The 11,675-nt window shown below is 33.8% G+C and overlaps 1 protein-coding gene and 1 long non-coding RNA gene across 2 annotated transcripts; both read left to right on the top strand.

Annotated features, from left to right (window-relative positions):
- Positions 1-2,613: 2,613 nt before the first annotated feature.
- On the top strand, positions 2,614-3,542 carry LOC121367294. Its single transcript, XR_005957356.1, has 3 exons — positions 2,614-2,737; positions 3,108-3,164; positions 3,446-3,542. It is a non-coding gene; the product is annotated as an uncharacterized LOC121367294 (long non-coding RNA).
- A 295-nt stretch (positions 3,543-3,837) lies between these two features.
- LOC121368475 (M-phase inducer phosphatase 1-like) lies at positions 3,838-5,590 on the top strand. Its single transcript, XM_041493209.1, has 4 exons — positions 3,838-3,846; positions 3,975-4,105; positions 4,429-4,546; positions 5,104-5,590. Exons 1-4 carry the CDS (start codon positions 3,838-3,840, stop codon positions 5,260-5,262), a joined length of 417 nt encoding a protein of 138 aa, XP_041349143.1. The 3' UTR covers positions 5,263-5,590.
- Positions 5,591-11,675: the final 6,085 nt, after the last annotated feature.

The raw sequence follows: 11,675 nt of genomic DNA, 5'->3' as shown, positions 1-11,675 counted from the left end.
AGAGAGAGAGAGAGAGAGAGAGAGAGAGAGAGAGAGAGAGAGAGAGAGACAAAGAGAGAACGAGAGAGAGGCGGATACTTTAGCCTGTGTTTGATTACTTGTTACAATTAAACGTTATTATTTATAGTTTAAACAATATTTATTTCACAAAAGAAATGGATTGGCAAACAGGCCATTGGCCTATATTAATACCTCTCCACACATACTTTGTTACATACAATTTATAATATACACATATATCAGTTGACATGTTCTTCAGAGAATTAGAAACATTTACATAATTTGCATCCAAACATAAAAACAAGTCTAAATGACCATTAAACTAATATACTTGTCCATGCGTACACATACCCACGTACATAAATATACCCGAAGAACATGTCAACTGATATTTGTGTATATTATAAATTGTATGTAACAAAGTATGTGTGGAGAGGCCTGTTTGCCAATCCATTTCCTTTGTGAAATAAATATTGTTTAAACATAACAAACATAATAAACAGAATTGGAGATAAAGGTTCTCCTTGTTTTTACATCGAAGAATTAAGATGTATTCGAAAATAATCTAACACAGTTCCGTACATAACCATACACTGAGGTTAAAATACTAGTAATTACCATTTTATTACTATGTCCATTTTTTTTAAGTTTTAGCCATAAAAATCTGTAGAATGCCTTTTCAAAATCTACAAAATCACATTATAGTTTTTTCTTTGCTGTTAAGGGTATTTGAAATTAAACCATTTTGTAATTAAATTATTAGCTATATGCTCTTTTGGTTTTTTCTATAAATTTTTTTTAATTAAGTGTTTATTTTGCAGTTGTTTGTTTTTCTTATTGTAGACTTTGGAAGCCCCTACGCGCGTATGAAGGTCATTAGCCTAATTAAGTCCAATCTAGCTAGTCAATGATTAAATTTAATCCCGGGATTCGATCAAACGGCATCTGTGAGGAAAATCACTCTCTTTGAATGTCATTGTTATTCGATGATGAACTCCCCTTTGTTAATCTCTTCAAAGTAATCACCGCCCCGCCCCATGAATAGCGTTCTCGTTAGATCCACCGTTCAGGTCAATGTTTTTTGTGTTTTTATGTTGTTTAAGTGTGAACACAATTCGTTTAATCATCTAACTAGGGCTTCTTGACTATATATTCCAGGGTGTATGAGCAAATCTGCACCATTCTCGCCTCGGTGGCGCAGTGGTTAAGCCATCGGACTACAGGCTGGTAGGTACAGGGTTCGCAGCCCGGTACCGGCTCCAACCCAGAGCGAGTTCTTAAGGGTGTATACTACCAAATCAAATCCCATAGACGACAATAGTAACATATGTGGCTAAAACTCCTACCTGCAACGTATCAACCGACATAAACGCCACGGATATAAATACTACCACCCCTTACACTTAAAATGAATCAGAAAAAAATGGGGGTCAAGCTGCTCGTTTCTGAGATAACGGGTAGCGTCTATGACTACCCTAGTTTCGCACAAAATTCGAGTACTTTTTTTTACAGGTACCCCATACATGTTTCAAGCACAAGGCTACTTGACACATTGGTACTAGATGAAATAAAATTGCAATTTTTTTTTACCCAGATGAAACTATTATTTTTTACAACCAACACACTCACATTTATAACCAATCACAGGACTTGTGGTGTTCACTTCTCTATCAAAAGTTCGGTGCACCTCGCACTTTGACCCAGCCGGAAGTTATTTGGTTTAGTACTACCTTAAGGGCTCAATGGGTAGGTGTAAGGCCACTACACCCTCTTCTCTCTCACTAACCACTAACAAACTAACAACTAACCCACTGTCCTGGACAGGCAGCCCAGATAGCTGAGGTGTGTGCACAGGACAGCGTGCTTGAACCTTAATTGGATATAAGCACGAAAATAAGTTGAAATCAATCAAACCATTCTCGCTATTTCTCACACCGATCCACACGTACAGTTACGTTCATTCTCTTCAGAGCAGATGAAGATGGTTTCCAGAAGTTTGTGTTTTGACGCCGACCTGTCCTTTCCTCCCCAGACAGGTGACCACGACTTCAACGACGTCTTCTTCAGCAGTTTCGAGTCCTTGGATCGACGAGGATTCACGAGACAGTGGATACGGTTCTCCAAACAACCAGGTTAGCGAAATAATTTTTAGAATCCCAATGATTTTTATTATGATCGAATGATAAAAATAAACTTTGACAATAATTGTTTTATTAATTTATTCCAACTTTGGATTATATATTATTTATAGAATATATATTAGTATGCCTATGAAAACAAAGACAATAAATAATTTCAGTTTATTTCGTATTATTTTATGATATAAAATTGTAACAAATGTATTAATTCCATTTGTTTGATACGTGATATGAGAAAGGAAACAATAATATTTGTTTTTGTTTATTTATTATAAAATGAATGGAATAAATGATAAAGTAAATTATATATGTAATACGTTATTGTAAATTATATATGTAATACGTTATTGTAAATTATATATGTAATACGTTATTGTAATAAATATTTCTCATTCGAGGTTATGTCTCCCTCACCTAAAAGAATTTGCCACAACGCTCGGAGAAGTCTGTTTTCCCGGAAAAGACTCAGAGACGATGACGATGTTGAAGCTGACGTCGTTCCAAAACGACTTCGACTTCCCGCAACAACGTGTGGCGTATTTAGTGAAATCACCGAGCGACTGGAAAGTGAAGGTCACCTAATTGGTGATGGCTCTCAGGTGTGTTACAATTTCATTCATTCTGTATTGACTATAAAGTTCATAAGTTACATAAAGAAAATATATAAATACATAAATACACATATACACAGTTACACGTGGACATGTAAAATAGAAAGTAAATAAACAATAAATAGATAAATAAATTATAATAAATTTATAATAAATGCTTTATGTTTTATTGTGATCCATTTTTTTTTAATTTGGCAAAATCCCACCAAAATGAAACGTTTTAATTGAAATATTTCAACAATTGAAACTTTTACCTGAAACATTTTAATTGTAATTAAGTTGGGCTTTTTTTGTATTTTCTAACGCAATAATGTAGTTATTGTTATTTTTCATTAACCAATTGTTATATTGATTACAGAATTACTCCCTGCCTACCGTTTGTAAATCTGATCTCACATCTATCTCTTCTACTACCGTAAGTATTGTTATATCCTTTTATTCATTATATAACTTTATTGTTCAGTTTACTATTCCTTCTTACATGTATGAAGTATGATCACAGTCAATTATAAATATAAATTTTCATTGTAAAATCATGACCTACATATTACTCCAAAATGTGCGAAAATATCACATCTTTGTACAGTATTCTTATATAAAATATTTATATGTGTAAAAGTATACATTTGTATTTATATAAGATAACTGATAATGTAATAATTTTATAGTGATTGTAAACCTGATTTCTGTTGACAGTTGTCCAAGTTGATTGATGGGATTTACGAGGACGACATTTCCAGTTTCCAGATCATCGACTGTAGATATCCGTACGAGTTTGAAGGAGGTCACATTAAGGTATAAACTTGTCGACATTTACTTACATTTATAGACATTTCTTTAGAATAAATTAACAAAATTACAAATTAATGTAGAAACTATGCATTGCTTATACATATTTATTTATTGACGTTTGTTTAGAATAATATAATAATTAAGGTATAAATTACGAATTGGATATATTTACTTATTTTTACAGATGTTAAGAATAATAATTATTATTATTACTATTATTATTGTTATTGATATTATTATATAAACTGAAATTTTAGGCTAGTTTTGTTTAAACAATTTTTATTTTTGTCAAAATAATGAGATTGGTGAACAGACTAGTTTCGTTACTGTTACTCATTTCATTTATTAAACCTGAAATTTACAACCAGTACCATGAATTGATGTCATATGAATATTTAAATATCACGTATCACTATCAACTGTTTAATCTCAGGGTGCCGTGAACGTGTACAGACTGGAAGACGTGGACAGTCTGCTGAAATCCCAGTCACGTGAGCTGTCACGTGACAAGAAGACAGTCTTGGTCTTCCATTGTGAATTCTCTTCACAACGAGCGCCTAAACTGTAAGTTTATATTCTACACAATATATCCAGTTATTATTAAAAGACTGGTCTAAATTCAAGATCATTTTATTGATTTCTAATTATTAGATTAGCATAAATTCAATATAATTACTTATTTTTTCATTTACCAAACGCAACTCTTTTTTATTTCCTATTACATATTTTGATTAGCTAATACAATCAGTAAAGTAAGCATTAAATTATGCAGACTGTTTTGTCTAATACAGGCAGGTGGATTAAAATACCCATTCAATAGGACAATGTTTCGTTTTATTTCATACATGTATCCTGAATTATAATACTTATTTTCCATTTTCTTTCAGACTACGTTACCTGAGAAACGCCGATCGTCAACAGAACAGCGACCAGTACCCCAAGCTGTTCTTCCCTGAGATCTACCTTCTCAGTGGCGGATACAAGTCTTTCTTCACCCAGTGTCAGGTAACGTATTTCAGTTTATATCAGTACTAAACCATAATGTGTAATATATATTACATATAAAGCTATATTTAATATCGTGGATAATGATCAGGATTTGACAAGGTTTATTAAACAACCCTCAGACACATTACAATGTGTAACAATACAAATGCATAACTAAACCAGTTTCAGTTTATATCAGTACTAAACCATAATGTGCCAAACAAATGACCATGCCAATCAATTAAATAAAGCAATGATATTGTTATGATCAACATGTCTAAAACGATGCAAAATACCATACAATATGTCCATGACATGTCTCTATATATAAACAAAGATGGTGAGAAGAACCAGAAATATGCTGACAATAAATATGATGAATTAAAGTTTTGACTTAATTATAATAATATAGCCCCATATGGCCAACATTACATACCAATAACCTTTAATCATATTGCTTTAATCAAAAGGAAGTTTCAAGTTTTTATATATAAAATCCATGTGTCTGTAACCAACCTTATTACTGTTTGTACATTCCATTTCACTCATGCCATATTCTCTATATCTATTTACAGAACTACTGCACGCCCGTGGACTACGTGCCCATGCTTGACAGGACACACGCTGATGATCTACGTCACTTCCGGACCCGCTCCAAGTCTTGGACAGCAGGACAGAGCAGACGTCGAGGTGACCAGCTGCAAACGCTGTGTACGTCACTGTCGTTCGAATGAAGTGCAACAAATTCATTATACTGCATCGACGTCATTGTGAAGTGTAGATACGTCATTCTGCCATCTGTTATGTGGTGTCGGTGGATGTTTACCCACTTTAACTGTTTTGCATATGAACTATTTACTGTCAGTGTGTAAATACTTTTACTGCAGCGGATGTTATCTGGAAAAAATTATTGTGCAAATATGTTATGTCAGCGGATGTTATCTGACAAAAAATACTATGCAAATATGTTGTCAGCGGATGTTAACTGGCGAAATTACCATGTGCAAATAATGTTATGTCAGCGGATGTTATCTGACAAATTACTGTGCAAATAATGCTATGTCAGCGGATGTTATCTGACATCGCTAAAAAGATATTATTATGTAGATGTCATTATGATTTTTTTATTTTATTTGAATAAAATAAATATATAGAAATTGAAATTGTTTGTTTTACTGAAACGTTTATGACATTCGGGAAATGATATTAATGTAATGTGACGATACTATTTTTACCACTGCGGCCAATTGGCCAGTGTCAGATCATATTAGGGTCTCCCTTTGTCCTGTCCAGAACACAACCTTTAAAAGTAAGCGTCTACTGTATATGTACAACACTGGAGTCTGGACCTAGGAATAATTAGTAAATTACACAAGGTTTTTTTTAGAATTATTTCCAATAGTGTGTTCCGGACGGGACAAAAGGAAATCCTTCCTGAAAGGGCCCACCAGCATTCTAATAAATATTTTAAAATGTTCTGTAGTAGGCAATAGTTATTACTTATTAGTGTTCTATAACATACAATATTTACCATCGTTCAATAGCAGTCAATATTTACCAGTGTTTTAGTAGTACTACCGCAAAGTACTCAAATCGGGCATTACTTTATCTTTTATTTGAATAAGATCCATTACATGTCTACAACCACAGCATGATTGGACGATTCGCAACTAGATATGTAATCCACCTCCTCCGTTAATTGACGTACATATTAAAAATATTTATAACTAAGAGTTTTAGTGTTACCAAAGATATATATATACAAGACGAGAGGACGAAATATACAAAATTAAAACAAAATCGTTCAGATAAACTAAAAGGTGACAGATTTACATATTAATGATAAAATATGGGTTACAAGATCAATACAAGGACAAAAGTTACCCCTGTGTATGCTACTATTAAAATAAAAGTACATTAACCCTAAATATTTGTTAAACGGGACACATATTTTGTTACAATATGTCACCTCTATAGTCCAGACACAACTGTCATGGTAATACAATATCATTTTACTTCAATGAATCATAAAAATCATATTTTTGCTGTATAACACTGAGGAGAAAAACACAGAAAGATAATACTTTTCATAATTGTTTTTAACAACTCCTAAAGTCAATATGGCCACGTTATAGTTCATTTGAAGGCTTGTGTATGTAGTTTATTACAAACGCATGTTGATTGTTAAAAGTGTCACCATTTTAGGATAATTACATCACTTGACCCCAGTAATTTTAGTAAAAAGCATAGTTACAAATAAATAATTTGAATATATCTTATTTTTGAAGATTAAAGATAAATTTTGTTCCTTTTTGATGGGTCATTGGACTAATGTTGGAAGTTGCAGTCAACCTATCATCTTTATTTACTTTTTATATCCCGCTGCCCCTTTCCTTTACTTCTTTGAATTCCATCTCATTTCTCCCCGATCTGGCAACTTCTATCTTTCGACTTATTTCGCTGTCCACCTCCACATTCCAGTCCTTGTCTCTCCAACCGTGACATGTGCTTGTCTCTTGTGGCTGTCCGTGCCACATACCTGTCATACCCCTTCAGCTTTTAGCTTCAGAGAGTGTTCAGTAGTTACTTCTGGTACTTGATGAGGCACTTGAAACCACCTTAGTCCTATAATGCTCCTCTACTAAAGGCGGACGTTAGTTAGTGCCGTGGGTCAGACCAGCTTTATTAGCGGCAGACGACGAGGGTGCCAGGTGGAAGTACACTCGTGGAGGAAGGAGGAAGTTGAGACAGGTAGGCGATGGTGTGGACAGCTCAGAAGACAGGGTTGGAGTCAACTGACAGGGAAAATTGGAAAAAAAAATTATACTAAGATAATGAGAATGGTAGGCAGAGGGTGATAGATGAGAAAGTTGAATTAAAGTGTGAGTCAGCTTTGACGGGATTTGAACCACTGTCGTTGGCTTGATTGGCTATCATCTTTATTAACAACAAGTGACTAAAACATTTCAAAACGTACATGTATGTAGTCTCGTGAGTTTCGCCGATATCTCATTCATTTTGTGTTGATAATTCGGGGCAATATTGGTTTGTTTACCACACCTCCATACACTGTTCTTATAGCGTTTATTTTTGGTCTTTTTCAAGAAAATTTTTCTCATGCCAAACAGTGTACCACAACTGTCTGTGGGAAAGTACATATAAAAGATCCCTTGCTGCAAATTAAAAAAATGCCCGTTATTTTTCGGCGGACAGTTCAAAAAGCGCACAAATTTCTTCATTGAAACTGCTAAACCTTTCTTTGTTGGCTTAATCCTACGGGACTTTTCAAAATTCAATAGCACCAATACTACCGACCCAGGTCGGACTGCTGGTGCTCTCTTGCAACTGCCAGTGCGGGCGGTCCCCTCTCCCACCCATCGCAATCCCTTTCCTTTCCTGGACGGAGGAGCCGGCCACGGCCGACACCTGTACCCTTGACAGCCGTGCGCTACAACAAATTCCTCTGAATGTGCTCGTAAAACCCTATGACCTGACCTGACCTTAATGGAAAAATGTAGCGCGTTTCCTCCGATGACTACGAGTCATAATCACCAAATGTTTGACATCCAATAACCGATTATTAACATTTGCTCTAATGGTGTTGTTAAACAAAAGAAATTTTAACTTTAAAAAAAAAAAATTGGAGGTCTATTCCTAAATGTGATTCTTTCATAGAGCTGTCTATACTATTTGTATTAATAATTTTTAAATGTTAAATTGCTGTTGTTTGTGCTGGGGTGTCGTTAATCATTCATTCATTCATTCATTTATGAATTGTCGTGGTTGTATGGAGAGAGCAAGGTGGCATCAGTTTTGATAGTTCAGAGAGAATTTGTTCCCAATCTATGACAACACATTGCTTTTTAGCCTCAGAAAAAGCATAAATGAGTATTTTTGACGGAAATATCTTCTTTGTGGGAAAGAATATATAAACGATTACTTGCTGCTAATGGGTTTCCTCTGACGATTATGAGTCAAAATTACTCAATGTTTGACATCCAAAAGCCGATGATTAATAAATCAAGGTGTTCTAGTGGTGTCGTTTACCAAACTCAAAACTTTACTACTGTTTAACTTAAAATACACCAGTGTGCCTTTCGAAACATTTCAGGTTATGCTTGAAGCGATATTTTATCATGTAAACTAATCGCTATTTGCTTTGGAGGTAAATAGGTTCTTCTACTGTTTTGTATGTATATGTATATATATTATTCTATATCTACAAGCAGGAAGTTTTACAACAATAAGGAAATTAAATTGGAATGTGTAAAGTCATTATAAGCCTATGGCTAGGCTGTGGTTTGCTTTCTTTTATGTGAACGATGGAAGCCCTTGTGTGTGCTTAATTATATAATAATTTATTTATTTTACTTATCAAAATCAGTTGCTCTCTCTCTCTCTCTCTCTCTCTCTCTCTCTCTCTCTCTCTCTCTCTCTCTCTCTCTCTCTCTCGTCCCAACAAAGGCTATGGTATGTGCTGTCCTGTCTGTGGGAAGGTGGAATTAAAAAAGATGACTTGCTGCTATTAGAAAAAGGAAGCGGATTTCCTCTCAAGTCTACGTATCACAATTACCATATGTCTAACATCCACACCAACAGCCGATGATTAATTAATCAATGGGTGCTAGTGGTGTCGTTAAAACAAAACAAACCTTAAATACATTAAAAGGGGGGAGAGAGAGAGAGAAAATACACAGACAGAGACAGAAGGGGTTAGAAAGAGAGAAGGGGGAGAGTGAGTGAGAGAGAGATAGGTGGAGAGATAGGTGGGGGAGCGGGTCAATAATAAAACAGAAACATATAAATATTTCCAAACAAAATCCGTGCTTTTTTCCCCATTATTAAAAAACTAGACTTTACAACTTCCATATGTCAGTATAAAGCCATGTTCCTCAGATTTCGCACCAATTTAAAATAGAAATAATTTGGGTTGGTAACAATGCATTTATTTCACATATTTTAGAAAGATTTTTTTTACCCTATAGTTACACTGTTCTCTTTTCAAAAAGCTAAATACAAAACGTTACATTTATTTTGCAGCTGCTGATCATTTCCAAACTGTATGAATCTAAATAGCGAAGTTTCTGTTGTTAAGAAGTCTATGCTATATACAATTCTTATATATTTGTACAATGGACAGAAAAGCAGAAAGTGTACTTCATTTTCTATAATAATTTTATCAAAATGTGTTTTACAAAACTAACATATTCTATAATTTCTTGCTACAGATCTTTCTCTCCCTTTTCTATTTCTAAATTATGACTTGATAGCCTCCTACTAAATGATATTCTGTGATATTTAGTTTTGATACATGTAAAATATCTTTCTGGTTCTAATAAGCTTTTAATACTACAATAACGTTCTAGCTTTGAATATGATTGAATGATTCACACTACTTTTTATAATTCTCCATTACTAAAAGAAGCAACAAACATAATAACATCTCCAACTCCTTACTAGATCCACACATAATGATAACCACATATACACAGAAGTGTCTTGATATCCTTTAACCAGGTTTTTCCCCCAGCATCATGCATGTTAAACAAAATATATCACCTTCTAGGGTATCTATAAGGATTTATGTATAATATACGTATCCACTATTTGATAATTTTTTTTTAAATAAAATATTTTCAAAGCCATTCTACCTAGTTCACCAAGAACTGCACATGCAGGTGTTGCTCCTTTCACATTTATAATTCTTTAAAAAAAATTAATTTGCAGTAATTCAATAGATTTGTAATATACCAAACCCCAAATTTCTCATCCATATGTAAGTATTGGTACAATCATATGATCAAAAAGATACAATGCTTTTTCGTGAGATATATCATACAGATATGTAAATTTCTATAGGGTATGTAATGCCTTTCCAGCTGATATTGTAACAGAGAATCGTCTGCCATGACAAGCGATTTGTAAAATACATTCCCAGATGTTTATATTAAGAGAAGACTTCTATGAGTTTCCCTTTGTAATACCATTTTCCCACTGATTTCTCTTTTAAATACCATGATTTTTGTTTTGTCAATATTTACTTTCATGCCATACAAATCACAAACCTTTTCTAACATATTTTTTTTCAGATTTATAACTGTATCTGCAATATTCACCATATCATCCGTAAAAAAAAATTGCATCAAATTTTGTATTTGTGAGTGGGGGGATACTTTAGCTTATTTTTATTACTTGTTACAATTAATCGTTATTATTAAGTATATGCCTTTTAAGTTTTTCTTTAAAAACGTAATTGAATGCGTGTTTTTAGTTGTTTGTGCCTATTCCTGTGAACTATGGAAGCCCTTATGAGTGTAAGAAAGTCATTAGCCTAATTAAGTCCGGTCTAGCTGGTCTGTGATTAGATTTAACCTGGGATTCGATCAGTCGGCATCTGTGAGGAAAATCATTCCCTTTCAACGTCATTGTTCTTTAGTGATGAACTCCCCTTTGTTATTCCCCTCAAGCTAATCACGGCCCCGCCCTTGAATAGGGTTCCGTTAGACTAACGTTCATGTAAAAAAAAAAAAAATCTGCTTCTATGTTTAGATGTGAACACAATTCGTTTAATCATCTGTATTGGTTCTTGACTACATATTCCGGGATTTATGAGCGAATCTGACTTTTTTGCTCTTTTGACTTAAGTTAAGTCACAGCACCAATCACATAGTTTTATGCGGGTTCATATTATGGTTAATATGCAGATATCATTCATCAATCTCCACTTTCCAATTTTTAACATTTCCATTATGGTGGAGGTGGTGGATTAAAAATGGGGCAGACCTTCCCGTCTACTCTCCGACATAAATACCAGATTAACCAGACATATTTTATTGTCAATATTCTACTTTTTACGTAATCATTTGTAGAAACCCTTTTTAACCCTTTGTATAAACACTTTTTAACTTCCTTGTAAATAAAGTTTATTTAACCATTAATTAGTATTTTTATCTAATCATTTGTATAAACGTTTTTAATTTTAATTTTAATTTTTTTAATTTTTTTATTTTTTATTATATTTTTTTTTTACTAACACTCTCTCCACCCCTCTCGTTGTGAGCACAGTTTCTGGCCCTGGTCAGAAATCGTGCTCGCAACGAGCGTGCTTGAACATTAAATTGATATAAGCACGTTAATTCCCGACATC

This window comes from Gigantopelta aegis, chromosome 3 (assembly GCF_016097555.1).
Source record: "Gigantopelta aegis isolate Gae_Host chromosome 3, Gae_host_genome, whole genome shotgun sequence".
Taxonomy (NCBI): Eukaryota; Metazoa; Mollusca; class Gastropoda; order Neomphalida; family Peltospiridae; genus Gigantopelta; species Gigantopelta aegis.
The sequence above is the reverse complement of the archived record's forward strand: the minus strand, read 5'-3'. Positions and strand labels throughout refer to the sequence as shown.

What these genes read in the sequence shown, in the direction of transcription:
- LOC121368475 (XM_041493209.1), top strand. An exon ending in TCACAACGAGCGCCTAAACT is followed by an intron (nt 4,106 to 4,428) that starts GTAAGTTTATAT and finishes ATTTTCTTTCAG; the next exon opens with ACTACGTTACCTGAGAAACG. An exon ending in CTTTCTTCACCCAGTGTCAG is followed by an intron (nt 4,547 to 5,103) that starts GTAACGTATTTC and finishes ATCTATTTACAG; the next exon opens with AACTACTGCACGCCCGTGGA.